Consider the following 27473-nt stretch of genomic DNA (forward strand, 5'->3'; position numbering starts at 1 on the left):
AAGATTTACTGAACGGCGTCCAGTGAGCTGTCTCAGAGCAGCAAACAGGAAGGTTTGACCCCCCCTGGGTGTTGGTGCTGGGGAACAATAGTGGTCACTCACACACACACACACACACACGCACACACATCAAAAACCATAAAAAGTTTTGTGATGTCACAGGTCAGAGTCTCTCCAAAGATACGTAGAGCAGCCGTGAGCCAAGCTGAAAACATTCTTGCAGAATGAGTCACTCACCTTTGGTCTGTATGGCTCCACAACATTGGAGGTTCCAGTTTCATCCCTGCAGGGAGGTTTAGCTTTCAGAGCATGTGAGTGTGTGAAAGATGGTCTTTTCAAAAAACAAAAATTTCATGCACATAAGACAATAACGTGCACATACATGTTGGCATCCAGTCTAGCAAGACAGAAAATATTTTTTACTTTGTGGGACAATAAAACAGCTTAATAACATAAAATACCTGCATGGCTATGCAAGGCTTCTTAATTTGTAACTATACATCATCTTTAATTAGCTGAGCTATGAATTGCATGTAAAATCAACATGACCACTACTTACAGTAAATAAATGCAGAGAAATAAAAAGTACTTTATGCACCTCTGAAATGTATTGCAGTAAAAGTATAACGCAGCATGAATTTGGATATACTCATAAAGTACACATACCTAACAACGGTAATGAAATACAGTAAGTTGAGTAAGAAATGTACTTTGATTCTTTCCAACATTGTTATTAATGTATATCATTTATCATAACCAGTAAGTAATACTAATGTGTCAGCGGCCTTTTTGAGGCTGCAGCTTTGAAGCCACAAGAGCTAACCGAAGAGAAGACAGGACAGAGAGACAATTACCTCACTGGAACGAGGTCTGCTGAGCCTGTGTATAGTGTACATGGGTTAGGCCGGAGGACAGGATTTTGTTTCCCAGTTTGACTTCACTCACTCCCCACCCCTTCTCTTCTGCAGACCTCCCTGCACGTCTCCCTCACCAGTGGATGTAAGGGTAAAGACAGTCTTGATTTATGAATTCAGTTTGGTGACCATTTATCGTTTCTAAAGAAAGAAATCAACATCAAGAAATCAACAAGTGCTGTGAAACACAGCATTACTCATCAAAGTAACAGTGAATATTTATTATTAGGAGACCAAAGACTGAAGTGAAGTGTTAAAGTGAGAATCTTTATCTCACAGCATAAAGGCCTAAATGTCATCTCTCTGTTTAATAGACGGTAAAATCCCCTAAGATTACCCAAACCCCCAGATGACCTCAGCCCTGTCTCCCTTATCACTCGACTGACCTCCTCACTTACACCTCACGTATCACATAACCTGCTTCTTCCTCCCGAGCTCTACCTCACCAGTGGTTGCAAAAGGTTACAAGGGAAGTCTAACAGTCTGTGAGATGATTAACAGTAGAGCATAAGAGAAAGTTTTGCATAGAAATATACCAGGTAGTTTTCCATTATCAGACTTCTAACAATGAGCTCACTCAAATGAAACAAACAGGTTAGAGAAATCACTGTTATGTGAAATTGCTCAGCACCTATAGAATATTGAGCTTGAGATAAAGGTTTGTAATGCTGGAAACTGCTGCTCTCTACCACTGTTACCACCCACCCTTCAACCTGCCACTGCACAGCCCGTCCAAACTTTGCCTGTCAGGCACATCACTGAGGAAACACAGCAATTCAGCAATTAATACGACGGTACCTCTGCACCCTCACTAATTAGGCTTTCATATCGAAGCGGCTCCCTGTAATTATGGCAGAAACTGGTCACATTGCTCCTGTGCGCATTGCAAACACTCATTATTGCCAGCAATGCTCTCTAAACACTGTTCCAGATACACACTCACAGTTCAGAGGATATAAAAAAAAGAGGAGAAACGATATGAACGTGTTGGCACCTACACACAATGAACACGTTAAATGCATTTTGGTGTCTTATTTAGCAAGAAGCTAGAAGCATCATCCTGGGATTAAAGAATTTCCATAACATTCGTATTGACCTTACAGCACTAATGTCCATGTTATCTTTCGGTAATGCCTGCAACAGCAAACGGGACTGAAATGTTTAAAGAACAATTTCTTGAGAAAGGGTGGAACAGCCGCATACTTGAACAGCAAACTGGAAAGGCAAGCGTAGCCAATCAACAATTTGGCAAACAGTAGCCTGAGTAGCCTTCTTTTTATGCTGAAGAGCTAACAGCTCAACTGAGTCATCAGCTGGCGTTTCACTGTTACAAAAGAACCCACATAGAATAGCAAATGCATATTGTATGTGAAGAACTACAAATGGTGCTATATGATTTTACAGTGTTATCGTAATCGAGAGTGTATATACAGTACAGGACTGTGTACCTTGTTAGTGAAGGTTTTTGGGGTTTTATATGCAGCCTAAAAGGACAGATTACCTGCAGACACCACTCAGAGCTGGAAAACCTGTCCATTCTAAGGTTTTTAATGTCCAGTTAAGGGGAGGAAGTTGTTAGCAGACTAATTAGAACTCATTGGAAGTCAAGATTTTAGTGACCTACTGAATCAAAGTCCAAATCTGACTTGCTTTATTCAGTTTTGGCCTTCAGTAGCTCTTAAAGGAAAACATTGGCCTCTAGAGCTGCTAATTTCTCTGTTAGTGATGGTGTACAGTAGTTTTTAAAACAGAAACAAAGTTGAGAGTGAACCACAAAAGTGCGTGAGCTGTGAAACCAGGCGCTGAAACGCCCGCGAGTCAAGCTGAGAGGAACTGTAGCACTGCTGATCATTATCTCCGGGTTTGTCACAAGTGACAGCTTTTATTTTTATGGCAGTCTTCTGAACCATAGTTGACATAAAAATATTGATCGGAGCAGCTGTCAGAAGAAATTGAAATGTTAAACTGGGACTTTCCATCTGCCGCTAAAAGTTTTGCAGATGGGATCTACAAAATGGGAAATTAATCATTTTCTCAAACTGCTGTCTCACAGGCGAAGGATGAACTTTGAACCTCAGCCGTACTTGACCGTCCTCTCCAACTAAAGAAATACACAAGTGTCTAGAATCACATGTTGATTAGCCAATACTTTATCTAAATCAAAGAGAAATGTTATACGGTTCTGAGCTTGTCACAGCGCCTCACTGGAGTGTGTGCTGCATTCATCAGCCACACACACACAAACATGGTGCCAAGAGGATATATTAATACCCTTCATGACATATTCATGAAAGCTCAGATAAACCTTTACACTGCACCAGGCAATTACATAACACATATAACTTCCTGTCTCTTATACAATGATGCTGTGGCTTACACTGGAAATCCCTAAAAACTGCATGAGAGTTGGATAGAAGCTGACCCTACTGGCTGGTGGAGATGTCAAATTATCTCTCTGCTGACAGTTTTTGTCTCTCTTATGTGTTTATTTCAGGTGTTTTTATAATTCCTTGGTGGAATTGCCTTCTGACAAACGACGGATGTCACAATGATCACCATTAACTCTTATATTCCCCTGTTTTTATATTATATAGCGTTGTGTATATTTATATTTATTATTGTTAGGCAATTGGGCTTATACTGGGACCGGGGAAACTAATTTCGTGAAAATTACAATAAAGCTCCTTGAATCCTTGAATCCTAAATTAGGATGGCGGTAACGAAAAGTTAAAGGGAACTGTGAGAAACGCTGTGAGAATTGTGATATGATAGATGATTGTGGGATTCGTGGAGACGCTCTGTTACCGGGAGAGCAGAAGGGTACGTGCAGTGTTAAAAGACACAATGTGCATTTAGCTGTGAAGGTGATAGCCCATATGCAAATGTGCTGTCACAGGGAAATAGCCTTTAGGATAATAACAGTGCAGTGGGACATCAGAGTGAGTGGACATTATGGAATGAATGTTTAAAAAAAAAAGAAAAAAGATGAATCAGGGTATCAGGGTATTATTGTATTTTTTCAACATTTTTAAGCTCTGTCTGTCCCCTAAAATCAACCTCAGAAATGTTAAAACGCTTCTCAGACGTGGACACTAAAGGACACTCCAGAAAATGCCAAAAGTCTTAAAAAGACCTCAGGCAAATGTCACATTTCAGTGATTAAATATCAGATTTTTCTGTCTCAAGACAGCATATCAGCGTCTGTGTTACAGAAACAGAAAACTGAGGAGAAAGAATAATTCTTTTCATAGTGGGGATTTATTAAAGGATTTGTATGGACAGCAGGTGTTTGTTACATAAGAAGGTTCTGATAACATTTTTGTTGTTGAATGTGATTTATAAAATGAAAGAAACAGCAGAAGGTGTGAAAAAAAGTCCAAATGGTGAATCATTGTTGACTTCTGGTACCACATTTTGAGTGATGACTGAGACCCATTTTAGGAGATGAACACCGCTGTACAGTGGGCATGCAGCTCATTGCACTGTGCCAACATTAAAATATTGCGGCATCACACATCAGTACATGAATTGGTCTTCGAAGGATGCGGCTCTCATTAGCTGTTCTGGAGTCAGTTTTACCTTTGTGCATGTAAATCGGAGACGGAAGGAAGGGGGTGGTGAAACTGATTCGGGATCTGCAGCTCCTGATACACTAGAAAAGATCTCGCGTGGCTTACGTCCCACCTCTACCACTAATGCCAGAGAGCAGATAGAGGAAAGAGGTCTTACTTGCTATTATTTCTGTTTGTTTGAGATAACGTTTAAACAACACAGAGCACACAGCTGTGGCCGTGTATGGATACAGAGTCAGGTTTTTACAGGCTGATGGAAACTGTAATGATTTTTATTTTTTGACCTCAAAGACCATTTTTATTCATGTAATCTTTGTGCACATTTTTTAAAATATGTTTCTGGTATTTGATATTTTCGATTTGTTTTGAATGTTTTTTGCAAATACAAAATACTACAGCGAATTCCTTGTGACAACGTAGTGGGCAATGACCTCTCTGTGTTCAGCTTTGTTGTAGTTGTTTTTCGCTTTGGGACTATTTCTGTCTTCCTGAAAATTATTCTTGGATCTGTAAGCACATTAAGAGTAACCTTAAAAATGATTCTTCGTGTGTAAGCTGATGATAAAATATGAAAATGAAGGATGAAACAGAAAATGTCCCAAACACAAAAAATACATCCATTCAGACGCAGGATGAGATGGTTAACGCCCACTTTTTTACGAACCAGTTTTCATTTTCAGTTCTCTCCATTTTTAGCCGCAGAGTGACACATTTTCTCAATAGAAGATCTTTGTTACTACTGCCAGGCTCCCTTCTCTCCTCCCCCTCCTCCTCCCTCCCTCTCTCTCTCTCTCTCTCTCTCTCTCTCTGAGCTCGAGCCACTCTTCCCCCCTCTCTTGCCTTCACGAGTTCTCCTCCTGAAACCTGCGCGAGGCGGCCACTGAAGCGCGAGGCGACTCCCCCCACCTCTCCCCTTCACTTCAGTCAACATGGCTACAGTTGTAACCTCGACCAGATTCACAGACGAATATCAGCTGTATGAGGAACTCGGAAAGTAAGCGACCGTCACTGCTGCTGCTGCTGCTCTTGTTGCATTCAGTGTCTCTCTCGCTGTGTGTGTGTGTGTGTTTGCACGTTTCCCCCCTCTCTTGCTGCTGCTGCTGCTGCCATTGTGCCTTTATTTCAGTGTTGACAAGGCAGGAGAGGGGGCTGTCAAAAGGAAAAAACAGGGAAGGGTAGCAGAACCACCTAGGCGACAATAAGCTGCAAGCAGGTTCACGTTAGCACAGCAGAGGGCTTGTGTTTAATCCTGAATGTGGTGTCCATAAAGGTGTATCGCACCATTGCTGCTCCCTCTGTGACCGTAAAGGTGCGAAACATCACGTATAGGACCAACTTGTTTGTCAATTTGTCTGCAGGTAGCACGCGTCAAAGAATTATAAAAGCAAAAACAAACAAAACACACAAACTCGTTTGCACGGACCGGTTGCCTGGTGGCATCCTCGGGCTCCTGTTCAATCATGCGGTTGTTTTTATTATTATTATTGTGCGTTTCTAAGCAGACTGCGGGGCTACTGCATGTGTCAAGCCACCAAATGAAAAAAGAAAGAAAAAGAAAAATGAAGAGAAGGCTTTGCTGCGAACAAGATCTGTGGCGGCTGCACATTTCGGGCTACGCGCTCAGCCTGCTGCATTCAGGATTAAAACATGAGAGGACACAGAGAGAGAGAGTGTAGCCTGGCTACAAAGCCACTTTGTAACATCTAATCTGTGGCTAATAGAGCTGCTCCACCTACCAGTGAGTTTAAAGGGGGCGTCTGTGCAAATAAAAAAGGCACAGAAGACACAGTTAAATGTTAATTCTACCTTTCAGTGGCTTCATTCTCCTGGAGTCCTACTCATGTTTCTCCCTGTGAGCTAATGAGAAGCCTCCCCCCACCTCCTCCCCCTCCTCCTCCTCCTCCTCCTCCTCCTCCTCCTCCTCCTCCTCTTCCTCTCAAGCACTCGTAGCCAGGACCTCTTCTCACATCTCATACACACAATATCAGACTGTATTAAATATGCATTTGACTTCCTCTCCCCTCTCTTCAGGTGTATGTGATTAATGCATGCCCTTAGTGTGTGATGAGTTCACCGCACAGCCACGCACTTTCCCCCCTGTGGCACACACACACACACACACACACACACACACACACACACAGAGTTTTGTTATGCTTGAAGTGGTTTCACTGATCCGTCATCCGGGGTTATCGATTTCCTCTGCTCCAGGGGTGCCTTCTCAGTCGTCCGCCGATGCGTCAAGAAGTCCACCGGCCAGGAGTATGCTGCGAAAATTATTAACACAAAAAAGCTCTCAGCCCGAGGTAAGTGCAGCCGACACATCCACCGTGGGGCTCAGCTCTGCAGTCAGGGGGCACCGTGAATTTATGCAAACTGAAAGCTTACAACAGTAGGCTGCCGTCGCTCCTCGGTGGAGGTTTGTTAGTTTATTTCCTTAAGAGCGGCGATCCAGGAGCTCTTCCTGTCCTTGTCAGTGGAGGTTCCTGAAAAGCTGGAGGCCACTCAGCACAGCTGGGCCGCTGCGGTTTAAAATTGTACAGTGAGGTTCAGTTGGCTGCAACCATTTTTGGTTTGTTATGGTTACTGTTGGTTTCTCGCAAATGATTGGACGTGCACCAGCTTGACCTCCAGCCTAAAATATCCTCAACTGTGACGGCAGCTTGCAGGATGAGGTAAAGGAATGTTCCGGTTTACGACAACTTGGGGTTTATTTTAATAATTTTTGGCTGCAGTTTGTTTTAGTTTTGATAAAAGCTGTGCTCTCACAGTCGATTTTGGAAATTTGGGAACACGGCGGCTTTGATAAGATGACATGAAAGGGGGAAACAAACCCTCAGGTTAGCCAAACTTGCAGCCTGACTTTTTGTTTTAACTTTGACCTAATGCACTCGTCGTAGCTGTGAATTCCTTCACAGTCTTCACTGCACATTTTATGCGAGTCTGGACAGAAATGGCTGTGAGCTGCAACTTGACTGCTTAATAGAGTACAGTCCCGAGGTGGTTACTGTGGGATTCTCAAAGATCGGTTTGTCTTTCACAGAAGTTCTGTGAGTCAAATGCAATGATGATGCATCATCATCATCACCATTATAAAACTGGGGTTAAATATTCCTGTGCACTGAGGGATTATCATCACTTTGGGTTGTCTGTTTTCTGTCAAATTCAAACCAACATTTAAAGTCTGTGTAAAGCAAATTCCAAGCTTGGTTTCAGAACACATTAAACATGTGAAAAGAATGTGAACTATGTCACAACTGAATTCACTGAGTTCACATCAGTTCTAATGCAACCCCAGCATGTCCTAAAGTGCGAGGACATTAATAGATGGCGATGACGTTAGATAAACTTGTTAGCCCCTCTGTACTTCACTTCACACACTTTTTTCCTGTCCCGTCTGCTTGTTCAGCTCCCGCGTGAACTTCACCAGGTGCCTCAGCTAACATCACAACACGGCGCAACCGTGACGACGGTGCATTTGAAAGGATTGTTACGCACTTTTAGAGTAAAGAGGGACAGTCCTGTCACCAAGAGCTCAGGTGGCGTCACTTTGCTTTTCATCTCTAAGCGAAGTGGTTCAGCCAATCTAGAAAAGGTTTTCTGATCATCCACCTGCTTGTGTGCCTTCATCCCTCGGGGCTTCACTGCGATGATGTTTCTGTGATGCCACATCTCATTTATTAGTTATTGTTTTGTTATGGCGGCCGTTAGAAAAGAAAGCCAAAATATGAAAATGTCTTATTTGTTTGTTGAAATGTGTGTTGGCAGCAGTTTGACACGTGTTGAAATACCACCACCTGTGCTCCAGCATTTGCGGCAGATTTGTTGTCGGTGTCGCTGCTCTGCCTGTTGGTCTGCGCGTGTGTCACAGCATCCCTTCTGCCACGCAGCTCAGTCCCAGCGTTTCTGTCTGCTTTGGATGCCACACGCGTTTGTGTTTGCACATGTATCGCGTTGATCTGGCAGTGTTTTTCCTCTTGTCTTGGTGCGTGATCGTGTCGCAGACTCCTGTGTGTGCTGCAAGAGAAAAGTGTCAGACCAGGCCACCCAAGGTTGAGTGATGATATGAGCAGCAGATGAGGGCCAGTTTTGGACCGATTGGGCTGCTCTTTTCTCAGGGGATGCAGGCTGAATTGCTCCCTCTCCCTCCCCTCTCTCTCCTCTCCCCCTCCTCTCCCCCTCCTCTCTCTCTCTCTCTCTCTCTCTCTCTCTCTCTCTCTCTCTCTCTCTCTCTCTCTCTCTCCCTCTCCCCCCCCCCCTCGCCTGCCACTCTTTCTATCCACCTCCGTCTCTCTCAAACACCCCCAACTCATTTTCTGTCCTTTTTTATGTTTTCTCCCTTCCCCTCCTTCACTTCTCTGTAAACAAAAGATTGAGGAAAAGATCTTAAAAACCCTTCTCGTCAGGCAATTTGATCTGTTGTGTGTGTGTGTGTGTGTGTGTGTGTGTATGTTTTCTTGTGTGTTGGCAATAGTCCGGAGCTTGTAACCCGGCAACAGCAGGGGTGAAACTCTTCATCCCATAGGCTGTCTGGCAGAGAGGCTGCGTTGTGTGTGTGTGTGTTTGTGTTTATGTGTGTGTCTGAGTCGTGGTCACAATTATCACACACACACACACACACACACACACACACACACACACACACACACACACACACACACACACACACACACACACACACACACACACACTGCTCTTTTCTCACTTTAAGCACAAACACAGTTGCACACGTTCTCTCTCACCTACTTAACGGTTCTCACACTTGATGCATAAAAGTCCATATGCAGTTTCACATTGTGAAAGGCACACACACACACACACACACACACACACACACACACACACACACACACACACACACATTAGTCTCTCCTCCAGTGCTCAGCTCCCTTAATCAGAGCAGAAACATGTTGGTGCTGCCAATGTGTTTTTCACAAACTCGAGAAGCATGCCCTCCCTGCCTCAACCCCACACACACACACACACACACACACACACACACGCAGACACAGGCGCACACACACACACACACATGCACCGTGCCTTTAGAGCTGAAGGAAACATGAGGAGAATCTGGGACATGTACCTTTAGTTAAAGAATAATTCTGGTTTGTTACATCATCGCTGCAATTATCATTCGATTAATTGATTAGTCGATCAAAAGGAGATTAGTTGCCGTCTATTTTGGTAACTGATAAATCATTTCAGGCACTTTTTAAGAAACAACAGGCAAACATTTACTGGTTCCAGTTTCTTAAATGTCAATTCATGACAGTAAATGGAAAGTCTTGAACTGTTGGTTGGACAAAAATAACGTAAAAATAAAATAACTTTTTGACATTTTGTAGTCTAATCGATGAATTGTGAAAATAATCGACAGACTAATCGATAATGAACAGAATCATTAGTTGTGGCCTTAGTCTTTGTAATCTGGTTAAACTGTTGTGTATAACCTTGTGTGATCATCTTCTCTGTTAAACGCTGTAGTGTGTTCGCGGATACCCCAGTGTGTAGCCCACATAACACAACCGTGAGCAAAAACCTGCCTTTGTTTACACCAACGGCCGTGTTGATGATGTTGTCTTCATGTAGGCGTACCCAGCGCACGCACACACAGTCCTGGTACCGGCGGTACTGCAGTTCAGTGTTGAGCTGAAAGTTAACAGATCCACACAGGCTGCGCATGTTTATTCTGACCTCTGCGAGTGTGTTCCTGTCAGCGTCCGCAAACACTCAACGTACAGTATGTTGGCTTTGGTGGTTTGATGTCTAGGGAACTTTGGAGTATCACTTGTGCTTACTGTATGAGGTGCATGCGTGTGTGTGTGCGCGCGCGTGCGTGCAGGATTAAACCCTGTTCTTCCTGGTTCTGTGAGGGCACGTTGGCTGGCGGTGAGGTCAGTGATTATGGCTGGGTTGTGTGCCGTCACATGCATGCGCAGAGTCGTTCAAGCGGATACTCGCACACACACGTGGTCTGTCACTGCACTGACATTCACACACGTGTGCATCGAGTCAGACACACACCGTTAGTAACACACTACGTCTGCTTACTGTTGTTGCCTCAGTTTCACTGGCTAAGAGGCGCATTTTCTATTGAGGATACATTTTGTCATTAATGAACCTCGAAAGTATTTTTTTCTTTTAAGTCAGTTAAGATTATAAATTTTTTTTGCAAAATATTTTTCAAAAAGTAGATTATATTTTAAGAATTGCAGATTTCAGTGACCTTAAAGAGCGTGATATTGTTGTTGCTGGCTGACTAACAACTGATGTACAGTAAAGTACTCAGGCTGTTTGGGGCGAATAAACACTCACAAATGACATGAAGAAACATAGCATAAATGCTAGAAATAAAGAGAAAATCCACATGGCCGTAAATCTCTACTGTGTCAATGTTTCTGCAGTCTAAGGCTGATTCTGAAAGCTACTAATACTGTAAAACTGGATTTCACAAGTGTGTGTAGTATCAGTTTACAGAAGTAGATAATGACAATTATTGTCACCCTGAGACAGCAGTGACAACCTTAAAAACCATGTGAAGCAGAAGCTAAGAAGGGAAGTGTGCTCATAAGCTTATTTTGTTGTTACTTTGGTGGTGGAGGGCGCTCACATGCTCTTGTGAAAAGAGAAGGCATTCTTGTTGAGCCATCTCTTCCGTATGTCTCGTGTAAGATGAAGTGTGAGAAGTCAGTGGTTATATTTTAAGGATACAGTAAAAGGAAGTTTTGGAGGTTTTCATATCTCCTTTCTGACAGTAGCTTCATTACAGTAACTCGTCTCATTGTGAAAAGCCAAGGCTTGCATATCTACATGAATATGTGCAAGTCAGCATTTGCTTTTGCCCACTCAGCTTTCAGCTGCAGCTTTCCATTTATGGAGCAGACGGCCATCATCACCAATCTTCTGCTTCGGCAAATCTACTAATACATGATAATGTAAATGAAACAAAAAGCATAGCTGAAGCATAGACACTGAATCACAGAGGGCTGAAATCTTCGGCGATATAATTTGACCCGACAGGTAATGAAACAAACGTGCTGTGATCACTGATCACTGCAGAAACGAATTCTGAACACAACATCGACGGACCGTCATTCACATATGGCGAACCTGTAGGCAAACACTTGCCACAGCAACATTATCTTTCATTTGTAATCATGTTTCTGGCTACATGGTGAAATTAAATCCAATACTCATCATCTTGTACCTCCGTTTTTGGTCTCTTCCACCTCTTGAGGAGGATATTTGCCTTTTATAGCTGCTAAAAGCTTCATCGAGTTCACCAGCTAACTGCGTCCGGTCTGTTGTTTGGCACTGAGTCGATGGCGTACGGCGGGTTTTTGAAGCTTTCTGCTGAGACCGACGATGACACAGAATAGAGAAGTTGTGTGGCAAACAGCGAAGTAATGACCTGAAACACGTTATAAAGTTGTGTGAAGCTCAGGGCAGGCGCAGGCCCGTCTGTATGTCGTTCATTACGTCACCCCTCGTAGTGAGGCAACAGGTTAATGTAAAAAACACCAATAGTGTGTGAAGTGTAGTGTTTGACAGAGCGCACACATACAGCACACGTGTGACGTGTCACAGATCGTCAGCTTGACCACCGCGACGAGTGTTTCCTCTCACATGAGCAGAGAAAATGTACACAGTCACCAGATTTATGTTGGAAATGTGTACGTGTTCCAGCTGCGGTAAATGTAACCATTTAGTGCGTTTCACATTAACCATACATGACAGCAGGTTATTTTTAACTTTTGCAAAATCAGGTCTCCCTTTATGAAAGTCAGTTTTAGTCTCAGGATTCATTCTGTACGTCGGAATCATTTTTGGTGGTTGTTAGCCACACTAATTAAATGAATACTTAGTGGCTGCCTTGAAAAGACACAAAGTGATGAAGGCGTGTTGCTGCAGGTACCTGTAAGAAGATAAGATGTAACCCAGGAAGGCTGGTTTTATTAATCTATTCATGAGTAACACTGCACAGGAGCTTATAATCCATTTCTGGATGCACTCTAATGTCTGTCTGAGCACAGCCTCGTTCCCTGACATGTTTCCCATGTTACGATGAGTCAATATTCTGTCATCGAAGTCAGAACAAAACAAGCACATACTTGCGTGTGAAATGGTGAAATTTTTGCACTGTTGCTTTAAAGATTATTTTAACGATTAATCGGTTACCAGGATTTTTGGTTGCTAATTTTCTTAATCGACTAGTCGATTAATCAAATCATAGTTTAAGCTCTTGTTTTATTTACAGGGTTTGTTAGTGGCTGTTAGCTCTTTAATAAATTCACAAAGTGCTTATCCAAAGTGATGTGGTGCAAAGAGATGAAAGGTTTGTTGATTGATGAACAACAAAGTTAACTGCCAGTGTTTTTGATAATACGTTAGTGGTTTCAGTCATTTTTCAAGACAAAAGCCAATAATGTTTTGTTCCGTCTTAGCATATGTGAATATTCGCTGCTTCTCTCAGTAGTTAATTGACTTAAACCTCAGTATTGAATGTAGGTCAGAACCCAACACAACAGTCAATGTAGTTTTGTGCCTGAAACAGAAGAAAACAGACTTGAAGTGTAGAAATATGCTTTGGGTTGTGTTTACCTGCGCGTGAAACATGTGCCGCTACGCAGCCTGAGTAAACAGCTGGACAGATTAAAGCGAGAGCACATCTGTTCTCTCAGACGACGGCAGAACACGTCTGAAACTGTTCATTCTGTGTGGACGTCACAGACCCCCCCAAAGGAAACGCTGACGGTGTGATCCATCACGACTATGTCTCGTTATTTTTAGCTACAGCTGTGTGTGCCGTATTGTGTCGGACTGTGAAGTGCGAGTATTTTTACCCAGTTATTAGGTAAGGCCCTGTGATGTCAGCAAAGAGAGGAGGAGGAAGAGCGAGAGGCTTGCGGCACTCGTCCTGCTCTTGAATTATTGAGGTGCGAGGCTGCTCGGCTCTCAGTGAACATGGACGAGAGCTGACGAGTGGACCCTCTCGCTCCTTTTCGGCCCCTCTTTTCCTCATCTGATTTGTCTTTGGTGGGTGTCATTTCTCCCTCCGTTCTTTTTGTCTCTTTTTTTCTCGTGCCACATTGTTCTCCCTCTTTCTAGTCGTCTCCTCCCCTTTCTGCGATGCTGCCACATCACAGGCCACGCAGGCAGACGAGTGTGTGTGTGTGTGTGTGTTTTCAGCTTTTGGTGGGCTTCTAGTGCGCTCGCCGGAGGCTGATTGGCGGAGGGCAGATAAACGTAGCAGCGCTGCGCCGTGAATGTTTAATGGGACCAACTGTGAATATTTGATGAGAGGGAGAGAGAGTCACATATGGAAAGAGAAAGATGGAGATATGGAAAGAGAGAGTGAGACAGTCAGGGTTGCTCCGAAGCAGAAACAGTGCGTTGTTACACATTCATGGTGTAAGTCTTCCCACAGCATGCAAACCTTCCTCTTTTCTTATCAAGGCTGGGAAATAACACTGTGTGTGTGTGTGTGTGTGTGTGTGTGTGTCCTCTTGTCATATTCGATTTGCCCTCTTTTTCTCTCTTTAGCTGCTCATCATTATCCCTCCTGTCTGAAGCATATGGCATCATGTGGGAGCCAACTTGTATAAAATTTTCATTTGCCATAGAGTGCTGGACAAGGACGGGTGCTGATTGATATTGTAAATAATAAAAGATGCCCATTACGGTTTCCCAAAGCCCAAGCTGACATTTTCACATTTCTTGTTTTGTCTGACCTTTTCAGCGCAATATCATATATGACAAGGAAAACTAGAAAATATTCACATTTGATGAGCTGCAACTGGTCAGTGTTTGGCAGTTTTGATTAAAAAAAATAACTGTTTCTGTTTGTTTCTATGCAGCAGAAACAGTAAGTCATGGAGCCATAAATTGTTTATTTTATTCAACCAACAATCCAAATCTCCAGGGTTATTAAATAGAACTGATGAAAGTGACAAATCCTTTGAGAATCTGGAACCAACAACTTAAATTCATCTCAGTGCGATGGTGTTGATGTTCTGCTTCACCCTGTTGTCTCTGTTTTCTCTGTTTCACACCTGCATATTTGTCGGTTAGGTTAGCATGTTACAACAAGGAATTTGAAGACGTCAAAATTTGTCGCTATTTTCCAACGTTCTACAGTCACAAAAAATTCATAGGCTGGATGAAAAAGTAATCGGAAGAGTAATCGCGTGTGCTCGTCGCTGCATGGAATCTAACAAGTTAGTTTCAGAGGGAAGGCCGCCTGCCAACACTTCATTGGATTACATTACAGTCGGGAATCTCAGGTGTCTGTGCATGTGTGTCCGTCTGTGTGCGTGTGTGTACTCCCTTGTCAGTTGCTGTCACGTCAGCGTGTGTGTATGTGTGTGTATGTCCCTCTTCTGATAATGGTGGCAGATGCTGTTCATTCGTGGATCTTGAAGAAGACCTTGATTAAAAGCTTGCCTCTCATAACATCACACAGACTGAAGTGTGCACGTGCGCATACTTTTATTTGTGTATCTCTATTAAACCTTCACCTTCATCTTAACTTCCTCACTTCTAGGTCTCTTTTTTTCTTTTGTTCTCACGTAATGCCTCACTAATTCGCTTAGAGCTGACACAATAAGTGGAGTAGTTGATTAGTTGGTGGACAAAAAAAGAGGGATCTCACACACTCACACTCACACTCACACACACACACACACACACAGCAGACTTGCATTTAGTCATGAGATGGATGCACTTTACAGGTAAGTAAGTTTTTGTTTTCTAAATAGAGAGTTAGAGAGTTTTATTGAGATTATTTATTGCAACAGTTGGAAGATTGAAAAGGCAATAAAGCGGGGAACACACATGGGAGAGGCATCCGGCAATAATGTGTGTGTGTGTGTGTGTGTGTGGGTGTGTGTGTGGGTGTGTGTGTGTGTGTGTGTATGTGTGAGAGAGAGAGAGAGAGAGACTTTGAGATCATGTCGGCAATGCTCACACCTAAGCCATCTGTCTCCAAATTTAACTCTTGCTTTTCTTCCTGTTTCTACCTGTCTGCCTCATAAAGTTTCTACCTGACTGCAGTTCATATTTTGTTCCAGTTCACTGTGTCCTGTGTGAAAAAACACTGACTGAAAAATGAGGGAAATGGAAGGAGGGAAGGGGTTAAGAAAGAATGAGAAGAAACAATTTAAGGCTTTAGTAAGAAGGTAAGGTAGGTGGGAAGTTAAGGTTTAAGTAAGGAAGGAAAGAGGTAAAGAAGGAAGTAAGGTAGGAAAGGAGGCAAGTAAATAAGTAATGAAGGTAAGGGGGTAAGTGAATAAATTAGGAGGTTGGAAGGAATGAAAGAGGGAAGGAAGTGAGGAGGTGGTAAGTAAGGAAAGAAGGAGGACAGTAATGAAGGAAGGAAGTGTGTGTACAAGTGTGTATGCATGTGAGTCTGCAGCAGTTCAGACATGCTGGCAGATAATCCACTGCTGATCACACGCTGACTGTCATGCTGTCAATCAAGCAGCTCGTTTCCATGGTAACAGCTAGTTTACATATATCCCATTCTACACACCTGACAGCCAGGATGGAAGTTGGTCGCCGTATTCACTACGTGTCATGTATGATGATTAGCAACATGGAGTAGAGTCAGAGTCCCCATGTAAATCTGAAGCCCTTCAGCCTGAGGAAACCCCAGCTGAACGTCTGGCTGTCAGTCAGACAAATCGATGCTTTCCTTGAAATGTCTCAGAAAAAAATAAAATAAACTGGACTCCTTGTTTGCTTAGATTTTGAGGGCTTTAATCTGACAGCAGTCATCGAGTAAAAACTTCCACATCAGGGGGTGAATTCACAGAATAACTGGCAGGCTGAAATGCATGTGGGTAGTGATTTCACAGTTGGTGGCGAGCGTAGAGGTGGTGGAGTTAGTTGTGTCAGTGTTAGCTGAGCTGCAGTATGATGTGTTTGTACCCTGCCATCAGACTGTTTACTGGTCTGTGGAAGGAGACTGTAAAGACTCGTATAAAGTCTTCTGCGGCTCTAGACGAAGCTGTGTGAGGTCTGATAAGTGAATAAAAGTGATGTCACTTGAGCCGGCGGCATCATGGAGTTATAAAGATGTGAGCTGATCGGACCTCCGCTCGTCATCTCTTCACGAGGCTGATAGCTTGATGCTACATCAGCTGATACGATCAAGTCGAGCTGGATTGTGGATTCTGTAGGCAGCAGGTTTTGACAAGGGAGAAAAACGTGTGGAATAAATAAGAGGATATGTATGTGTACCATTTTCCATTGTGAGTCAATATTATAGGGGTGCAATACTAAATCAGAGTACTTTGCCACGCATCTATCGTGAATCTTCAGATACGGTGGTTTGTCGCAGAATATTGGCCGAGTAACAATCCGATACCGCCCACCACCCCCAAACTCTGCAAAGACAAATTTGAGTCTCTGATTTTATTAGAAATGGGATAACTGTTTAACTTAACATCAAACTCACTAGTACTAGTAGCAGTATTTTTTTTTTTTAACTATTAATTTCCTTCAAAATCAGTAGTTGTAGTTGAGAACTTGAATTTCCCTCAGGATCAATTCTTGAATTTCCCTTGGAACACAATAAAGTGTCTGTCTATCTATCTAGAAGGTTGCGCAACCATCGGCCACTAGTCAGAGCCGAGGTTTTCCGACACTGATGGTTTGTAAAACATACCATTGGCACAGATTAATTGGCCTACCTCCAGTATAAACAGAACTGCAATCTGTCACAGGTTAATGGAGTGTGCAGTAGGTAAAGCTGGTGGGAATTGTAAGAGCGCTGTCTGCATGACCACAAGTCAAACTACCTCAGACTGCGTATGCTCCTTCCTGGGTGAGTCAAGATGAATATGTGAAGCCCTTTGAGTCATGGGAGCCACGTAGAAATTAAGCAAACCACAGAATAATTTTTCAGTAGATTTGGTAAAATAAATTTGTTGTGTTGACCCTTTTTGACCGCTTCCACACTATTGAAGTTGCTCCTCCATCCTTCTGGTAGCAGTGTTACTTTGACTCATCGTTTTTTAGACATGTTCTCCTGGTTGCTTCAACATGGCGGAACATTGCTGGTGTTGCAGAATGCTTGTTTTTTAAAAATCATACTAAAAACCATTAACTTGATGATATGACACACCCCTAAGGCTACATATTTCTACACCACACTTTCATTTATCTTCTTCTGCCACTTCACTCTCTGGCTCTCATTTCACTCAGTCGTCTTCTTTGTGAGTATTATTTACCCAGGCTGCAGTCACTTTACATACATCTGATCATTTTATCGGTGTATGCCTTTGACTGTTCATTTTACAGGATGCAAACCAGCTGCAGTATAACCAAAACCAGGAAACCACTCTGACATCCCAGTTTGACTCCTGTTGCAAAGAAACACAAACACACACAACATAGTGATCTGTGTCAATATTTGTTCACATTTTGTTGTCATTATCTCCATTTAATCTAAGCTTTCTTTGCACAAGGCTGCTATTTTCCCAAGAGGAGGATGTTTGACCATCCACACACAAACACACGCCCATGGTCAATCACACATACGCACACTGTTTTTTGTTCTCCTTTTTGTGCAATGCTTTGTCAGTTATGTCTGTTTAATATTAGTTTGGGCTTAACAATAGACACCTGCCTGCAGGCTCTTAGTCAAGTTAAAATCGTTTGATAATCCCCACTGAAAGCTGCTCTGTAGCTCTGACAACAATTTGTAGTATCCCAATAAATTTGTTGAATGGAGCTCAGTGTGCCGTTGCACATTTATTTGAAGTGTGTGCTCCTGTCGACTGGCACACCACCAGCATAGCTTTTGCGTTTGTATCTGCCTCCAAGGTTACAATCAAAACAGCCTTTCATAATAAAAGTCATCTCACAATTATGCTGCTCAGGGCCTGCTGCCTTGACACACTTTTGTGCCAGTGTGGGAGATGCAGGTTTTGTGAAAGCTTTCGGGGAATGAAGCTCAGGCTCCACTTGATCACCAGAGAATTATTTTTCTAAATGAGCAAGCTACAAAAACAGTTTGATGTTGGCACTTTTTACAGTAACCCACAAGTAAGATCATTCTAGATGAGAAAACAGTAACTTTTCAATCTAAAATGTAATATTTTTCTCCTCATTTGGCTAAAGTTAGGTAAGCTTTACATACTTGCCAAAAAAAAATGACGGTTAATATGATATGTCATTGTGTCCCGTCCTCCCAGTAGACAGTGCAAATATTTGTCCCTTTATCCAGCTACATAATCATGGCTGCATCTTCAACTGCTGAGTAATACTGAATGAAAATGTTTAAAAACCAATATTTATTTCAATCTCTGACAAGTGGCCATGATATACTGTACACCCAAGCAGAATAATCCATTCCAAATTGTCGGGCTAAAGAAAAAAATATACACTCCTCAGAAGAAAGTGTGTCAACAGCACACACAGCTCATTGCTTACATAAAGCATCGCAAGCCTGCACTATGTCAAGTCAAGCCCATACAACTTCTCTGCACAAACACAACGGCCTGGACTCGTTCCACAAGCTCCAAAATAAATAGTGAACATTATATAATTTTGGTATGACAATCCTGACAAATGAAAAATAACATCATCATATGCTTTCGAGGAGGAGGAGGAGGATTATCTCATACGAACTATCGCTGCTCAGCTGTCAGACATGATCTACGTCAGCTGTCTCTCTTTACTCGGCTTTGCTGAGTACATGAAACTTTTGTCTAATTGTGGACGTGTGCGTATCACTTCTTGTCTTAATGAAAGAACTGGCGGTCTCAGCACACAGTGGAGGTCATTGTCCTTTCACTCAGGGAATAACCGAGAGATAAGTGTGCATGTGTGCGTTTGATCGACTCTCAGAGCTGGTCATTGTCGGGGCTGAGGCTCACGTCTCCCTGAAACGGCCGCTCATCAGTGATTACTTATCAGGATCAAGGCTGCACTCTGACACATCAAGGCCGGGAACCCGAGCGGTTTTATTTGTGTGCTGGAATAAAGGAGCCAGTATTTGCCTCCAGATCTATTCTTAGCTCTAATTTGGGTGTCGTCGTAACACGTCTTCTCCAGGTTAATAGCTTGTCTCAACTGCAAAATTAATGTGCAGTATTGGAAGCACTGCTGCCATGCTTCAAGTTCTCTAGTAAAAGTTTGTATTCAGGTACTGCCAACCCAAACAAGTAAAAGCCGAAAAATGAAAGTGTGTATTCAGTCAAATTAAATATAATGCACATTTCCCCAGATTTAGCATAGCCCTACTGTAACACTGTCCAACTCACAAAAGACTGTTTAGAGTATGAGGAACAAAATCAGTGCATACAGACCAGATATTTGGTCTTTTTCTTATTTTCATGCATTTTTCCTTCCTTGTGTACAATACCCATGCTGCCACTGGAAAGCAGACAGTTCAGTCAGCGGAGATGACGAGTGGGCAAAAACTGTTTGTGTAAATATGGAGCAGTTGACATGTAATTTGTTTAAAATACATTTTAGCAATGTCCAGGTGAAGAACTGAACACTGTGTGTACTTTAAACGGCTTCTTAATTTAGTAAAACAAAACAAAAACCATATGCATTTAGAATCTGACCTTCTGGTGACACTTTCAACCCACTGAACTCTGTATGGTTGTTGGTTTAAACTAGTGACAGGGTCATGCTTGCAGCTCCCGCAGCTCTGATACTGATGGGCTTTGAAATGTACTTAATGACATGTGGCACGGTGAGCCGGCCGTGTAGATGTGATAAGTCTACTTTACCTTTAATCTCGTGATGTATGTGTAGTTGAGATAATGGGAGGAAAAACCCACAGGTGGCTGCTGTTTATATTCAGACGTGTCAGTACTTTTAGAGATGCTGTGATGTCAGTGTGTGAAAAGGCTGTCAAACTTTTACACGGTGGGCAGCTTTCTGCTCTGATCCATTATTTTAAAAGAACAGTGAAACTAAGAACATTAGTGTGGGGTCACTGGACAAAAATGATGAGATGATGATGCAGGACTAATGCTCAGGATTTTCTCAGTTCAAATTTAATGAAAAATGGAGGTTAAAAAGGGATTCTGCATACCAGAACGCCCTTCATATAAAATACTTTCTCCTCTTTGTTGGCTTTTGTTTGGTCCAGAATGAAATTTTGTCCATTGCGTGGATTGCCATGAAAACTTTTTTTTTATGTAGTAAAAACAAATGGTCATAATCTTCCTTTGTCCAACATTTAAGGGCACTCTTAAAGTAACCACCATCAGCCTCACCAGGCTCGGATAACCAACAATGCTAAATTTCCGTATGTTGTTAAGCCTGCTGTATAGACAATGTTGGAACAATTTTTAACCCTTGGACTGGTGTAAAAAAGAGAGCACTCTTGAGAAAAAACCAACAGTGTAAGCCTGTGCAAGCAACAACATAAAGACAGGAGTTGATTATGATTCCCAGGATGCATTTTGGTAACACACATCCAGTCACAGAGCTTATGTTCTGTTGCATTAAGTGATAACATCAAAGCCAAAGATTAGACTTTGTATCAACTTGATAAAACACTTCGATTCACTCAAAGTGCTTAAACTCATCCACTTTTGGATTCTGGGTCTGAACTTGGACGAGTTCACCTGTTATGATGCAGTGCGATTTGAGAGGCTGCATCTTAGGGTTGTCTATCTTAGACCCTCTTAGACCCACTTCAAGCAGCGTTCGGCCAGGTGGTGGAGATAAAAATAAAAGCATGCCGGCTTTAAGTGTCACATGTCACATGATAAGTTATGTCTCTTTGATGACGACTGTGACATACTTAATGCCACTGAGGAAACACAACACAGCAGACCTTTTACTGTTTTTTTTTTTTTTTTCAAGTATGGCTACACCTATAAGCACAGAAAGAGACGGACAAAATCAAATATCCAGTGAACACAAGCCATGAGGAGAGCAAGAGTCTTACAAGAGGAGGTGTGTGAGGAAGGGTTACTATGGCCTGACTTTTGTCTTCGCTGCCAGTGCTGATGTTAGTACTCAATTTGAGTATTTATTCTTTCAAATAATCAAATGTTTTTTTTGCATTAAAGTGAACAGAACATTTTGGGATTTTGGCAGATTAATTGATAGTTTCAGCATTAAAATAAGCTCTGCAAAGTAGTTCAAGCTCATTGTGGCTATGAGTAAACCAAAAAATGTCCTTAAATAAACATGGAAATGTTTCTGATATTTCTCCCTTTTCCCTTCAGAACATAATATCCTTGAGGTGTAGAAATACCTAACAGATTAGTTATGTGGCCAGCTTGGTTCAGTTATGAAACAGCCCCTTCCATGCCCAGCCCTGTCTTGTGTACTCCAGCATATGTCTTCATTATGGCATAACAACACTGTCATAAGCCACGCTAGCCGGCATGCCCACGAGTCAGCAGTAAATCCACAGTGTGTATGTGCTGCTGTAAGCAGGGGCGTTAAGAATGTTGCCTTCACTGCCATGTTGAGATTTGTTAACTGTAAACACAGTGAACATGGCAGAGAAAGAATGCGGCCTACTTCAGGCAAGACACTAAAAAGATGTGTGGATGATGTGTGTTGTTTATGCCCAGTCACACCAGAAATTTGTCTTTGCAAAATGATGCTTGGTTACAAAGAGAGTCTGGTAACAGGGCTGTTGGTGAACTGCTGTAGCTGGCATGCTAGCATGCTAGCGCTAGTCTGTCAGAATAACTCTTTGAGCTTCTGACTGTCTTTCAGAAAAAAACCTGTTGACTTTTTAACTTGTGTTTTGCAACCAAGAGCTTGTTAGCAGCTCTGCTAACAGGGCGTTAAGTTCACACTTTTTTTCTTTTCATGGCACTTTTGCTCCACCACATCTCAGATATTATTGATATTGATATTATTTAATATTGTCTGAATATTATTGATGTTTACCTCACTACATGTATCAGACAGCTTTAGTTATGAGTTAATTATGAGTCATTAGATTTTTACACACTAAACATCATGACTTTTGGCTCTAGTCTAGTTGGTCTTGATGCAAAATCTTTTAAATGTTGGTGTCACTGGACCATTAGTCATTGTCAGTGGCCACTTTTTATGTTGACAAATATTGTAGGGATACTTTTAATAAACTGGACTCATCAGTAGTCTCCGACCGTCCAATTAGAAGACAAAGGCAGGTGGATGAAGGGACGTGATTAGAGAGGGTTACTGGATGGGGAAGTGTTGTAACACAGGAGAGCGAAAATGTCAGGACTCAGCGTTACAGAGAGAGAAAAAAATCTGTCCAGTCATGTTTCAAAACATCATGCTGTCTGTCTCCTGCCGTAGGGACAGCATGATTACACGTTAATCTGTTCTTGATGACCTGTTAATCTTTCATATGTGCATGTGCAGCGTGAGGCCATTGTTTGGGTCCAAGCAGATTGCCTAAGAAAAAAAAAACAAAAACCCAGTATGACAAGCTCTGGTAGGAAAAAATACTGACCCTGACCCTGCAGAAAAAAAGCCAGCAGTTGTGAGAAGGTCTGCAAGTCCTTCAAGTCTGTGCGTTTTCCTAATGTGGCTATGTAGCGTGTAACACAGACGGATAAAGAGACACTGACCACAGTGACTGACTTACTGACCACCACTCAGTGCGGCAGAAACAGGCAGCTGGTAGTCAGAGCTGATCAGCCACGAGCAGCTGCTGTCAGGCTGTGGAGGCTGCTGGAGCTTTTCACTAAAGCACAATCATGACTCTTTGTAAGAGTTTCTGTCTGTGTTGTAGCTGAAGATCTTCAGTGTGTATGCCTGTGAGTTTCCATGGCGCTGCTGTTTGTCGTCGGGTCATCGTCAACGGAAGCTCGATTTTAAAGTGCTATGCGAAAATATAAAGCAGAGTAACATTTTTTATCAAAAGTTGTTCCCTCCATACCCAACTACGTTGTCATGTGGCAAAACGTGAAGCTAGCCTGACTCTGTGTAGGAGGTAAAAGCCCTCCACCCATCCTATGCGGTGCACCCATACCTCATGTATTCCGCCGTTCTAGACTGGTTACTACTCAGTCAATTGGTAATACAAGCTATTTGTACTATCTAAAATGTTGATGGATGATTCATCCGTTATCTTACTGGCGAGGCTCACTGTTCCGCTGCCTTGTTCCCATGAAAACCTCCAGCTTTTGGGGTCATGAAGGAAGACCCCCTTCTGCTCTCTCCCCACAGGAGGACGTTTAATGGAAGTGAAGCTGTAGCCATATTTTGTTACCCTGTTAGTCGAGGTGAACTTTTCTAACTAAACCTTGCATGGGGTCCTGGCAGAGACACACAAGCGCCTTTCATAATGCTGCACAGCAACCTGACGTTAATGGTCTCTCCCAGCAGGTCGGCTAAGGTCTGTTCAAGCTTTATTTAATGGTCTCGATTTAACACACCCAGTGAGCCACACACACTGGCTGAAGACGGCTTCTTTTAGCATTCAGAACCTGATGCAGAACAGAGAACGTTATTGTGAGAAACAAAATGAGAGAGGATACACAGTGTGTCACTACATATTTTGGTTGAACGACTTTGATACCTCTCAGACCTCAACACACACACACTGGGTACTGTGCTGTTGTTTGTCCCCCTAAATTTGAGAACAAGGAGAGCATGTAAGAACGTTGACTGATCAGGTCTAGTTCTCATAATCGTAAGTTTCCCTTGAGCTACAGCGTATTTCAAAATGTATTAACTGCATCTTGTCTTCACAGCAGAATTTGAAGGGGCTGGCAGCAGCCTCAGGGTCAGAACAGTTTAAACTTGAATGACAGTATTTTGTAGATGAGGCATGCATTAGAGATTTAGCCGTGGAAAGCTGTGCGCTGTTTGTAAATGCAAAGCAAAGGTCAGGAAAGCCTCATTAAAAGTAATGAAAGCTTTTGAACTGAAATCATCAGGGAAGGAAGGGAAACAGGTTCATGTAAACACAAGCAGGCAGGTGGAAAAATGCTGCAGTTGTTCTGGGTGCCATGAGATGCCATAGAGGAACCGTTTATATTGTTGCACCTGAACTTTCTGAAGGCAAATATGCTGTTAAATGTGGCTTTTTCACAAAATATTGAAAAGTGATGTGAACAGGCATATCATGTCCACCAATTTGTAAGTGCTCACTGAATGTCAACAGAAACGCAGACTGAATAACTGCCTGCGTCGTCACCAGACGGCGGAGTCTTCCTGGAAGCCTGCTGTAAGGCAGGGTAACCTGTAAGAACTGCTGTTTGGTCAAATTTAGATGTATTTGGTTGTGGTATCTCGAGGGATGGCAGTGTTGGCCTGTCTACCGATTTGGTCCATACTGAATTATCTCAGCAACTGTTGGATGGATTGACTTGACGCTTCATACGGACATTCGTGTTCACCTGATGATGAATTGTCACTTTTCATCTAGCACTATCGTTAAGTGAAAATATAAATTCATCCATTACTTTGATTAATGAACAATCTGTGCAAAACTAAAGAAATTCCTAGTGATCTTAACTGTACTTTGTTGTACATTGGTATTTAGCAAACTCTGACCTGTGAAACACCAGCGGGTCAGTCTTGCTATTTTGATTAGCATGCTGACTTTAGAGCGAAGTACAGCCTCATAGAGCTGTTAGCTTGGCTGCAGACTCTTCTTTCTTCTTATGTGGTCTTTTCTTCCATTTGGATGAGCTGTGGCAGAGCACCAGGGCTCCGTCTCTGGGGTCCAGTAGAGCAGAACTGATGTCTGATTAGCATACTGCAGGGGTCGGGGCAAAAAAATGGCTATAGTCGGGAGTGGAAAAGGTGAGGGATCTTGAAGGTTGAGGTTGGGACTGGACTGGCCATAAATAATTGAAAAAATAGTAGAGAACGACAGAAGTACCAGGTTACATCTGTAGTTTAATGAATGTATCCATGAGTATAACGTATATCTTTTCCATCTCTGCCTTCCTCGTTGTGTTTACATCATTACGCTGTGCGTAGTCTAAGTAGGCGACATGAGCATCAGCGCTGGCCCACTGACACCAGACTGACCTCTCGCAGCGACGGGACGTCTGACAGGAGTCACTTGTTGATGGAGGAAGCTGTGACAGGAAGGAGAGCACCTCAGTGTCAGAAACTCTCCTCCACCTCTCTTGTTTCCCGTTTCTCCGTACGCCTCCATCTGTCAGTCGTTCTCTGTTTCTGTCTCTCTGTCTCTCACTTTGTGTCTCATTGTGTCTCAGTCTGGCTGCTGGGTGATGCGGGGCGGGCCAGGTCAGCGTGATTCAGGGCTGTAAGCCGGAGGAGGAGGATTGGATCTATTTATAGTCTTGTGTGCTCTGGGCCACACTGACTCGAAGTCTCTGTCTGTTTTTCTGTTTCTGCCAGTCTGTCATTCATTTATCTCATATCAGTTGGTTTTTCTTTTTATCCCGTCTTACCCTCAGATAAGAAGACATTAGCCTCCAGCGTGCAACAAGCTCTACTGTAATTCTGTTCAACAGCAATGTCTTCAAGATGCCTACACTCAGACTTATGACTTGTTCATATAAAATGTTCACTTTTCTTTCTTTTCCTGGGATGAGATCATAAACAAAATTGGTCCATTTCCCTTTTGTAGCAGACACTGATCCCAAGAGGAGCTGCGACTAGTCGTATAAGTTATGTAACCAGTGAGTATTTAGCAGTTTTGACTTAACTGATTGTCCAAATTGGATCTGAAATGATAAATTAACTCACTGGTAAGACGATGAACAGACTAGTTGAGCTGCAACTTTTTAAATTGATGTACAGTTTAAAGAATTTGTCAACCATAAATGCTAAAAATTTGCTGGTCCAGTCTTCTAAAATGTGAGAATTCATTTTTTTGGAAGTTTTTGGAATATCTTTGGCAAATAGTTAGAGGACATCACCTCGTGGCTTGGGAAGTTGCATTTTGCTGAAAACACTCCTCTATGTGTTAGCAGCTCTGTCTGTTACCACCCAGAGGAATCATCTCAGTTTCAATGCATCATCATCATCATCATCATCAAATTTGTGTAATTGTGTAAGTAATGTTTTAGCTTTGGTTAAGGACACACCCAGTTTCATCCAGTGTGTTTGTTCCTGAGAGGGATTCGTGGTGTCCAAAACGGGTTTGTGTGTGTGTGTGTGTGTGTGTGTGTGTGTGTGTGTGTGTGTGTGTGTGTGTGTGTAATGAGGAAAGAAGGCTGAGAGCCAGGCTTTTAGTTGTGCTCACAGCTCTGTTTTCATTGACTTGACTGGAATGTTGCTAAAGGCTTCAAATGGAATCACTAGGTTGTGTAATGGCTTTGCTCAAAGGAAAAAGTTGTGTGCAACAACAACAAGAACAGCACACACACACACACACACACACACACACACACACACATACATACATACACACACATACACTTCCCCCTAAATGCGCATTGATGCCCTCTAATACAACGCCCTACTTTACGTTTAAGTACTTGTTGAAAACTTGAAAGCAGCCATATGTCTATTTAGGAGAACGTGTGACTTGTGTATTTTGTTCCTGAATGTCTCATCATTTTGCTGACAGTTTTAAGCTCTGTGAGCATATTGATCTGCCCCGACTGAAGTTCCCTTTACCATTTTCTAGTTGTAGTTGTAGTAATATTTGTTTGAATGATTAGCTTGTTGAATCGCACATAGAATGTCTTGTGTTATCACGACGATTTCTGAGATGGATTACGCAATTCATCAGCTTTCGAGAGTCTGTTACTTTTCATATCTTAAATGAACTAAATGTAATTAATGAAAGGAAACCAGCAGATGTCTAATAAAGGGGAAATACTTGAATGGCTGATTTTGATTTGAAAATGTTTTTACATTTGAATCGAGTCACATGTGTGCATTTTGTGTGCTAAAAAGTGTCTGAGCACTCAGTGCAGGAAATAAATTTGCTGTGCTACTTATAATTTTTTTTGTTTTTTAATTGATTTCCTAAAAAAAAAAAAAACACCCTCATCTGTTGACAGGGTGTGACATAAATTTCATGACGGCTAAAAACAAAACAACTGTAATAAAATCTGGAATTTAA

General features: G+C 42.4%; 1 protein-coding gene across 21 annotated transcripts in view; it reads left to right on the forward strand.

The window, feature by feature from the left end:
• The first annotated feature begins 5279 nt into the window (after positions 1 to 5279).
• Positions 5280 to 27473, forward strand: part of camk2g2 (calcium/calmodulin-dependent protein kinase (CaM kinase) II gamma 2) — a 63905-nt gene continuing 41711 nt past the window's right edge. For 11 of the 21 annotated variants that reach the window (XM_046401903.1, XM_046401909.1, XM_046401904.1 and 8 more), the window contains exons 1-2: positions 5281 to 5480; positions 6698 to 6792. In XM_046401903.1, the coding sequence (XP_046257859.1) occupies positions 5416 to 5480; positions 6698 to 6792 (160 nt within the window). In that variant the 5' untranslated portion in view covers positions 5281 to 5415. Of the gene's footprint in view, positions 5481 to 6697; positions 6793 to 27473 lie in introns of all 21 variants that reach the window. The other 10 variants (XM_046401895.1, XM_046401896.1, XM_046401897.1 and 7 more) reach the window with 3 other exon arrangements.

The sequence above is a fragment of the Scatophagus argus genome, chromosome 10, assembly GCF_020382885.2.
Source record: "Scatophagus argus isolate fScaArg1 chromosome 10, fScaArg1.pri, whole genome shotgun sequence".
NCBI classification, from domain to species: domain Eukaryota; kingdom Metazoa; phylum Chordata; class Actinopteri; family Scatophagidae; genus Scatophagus; species Scatophagus argus.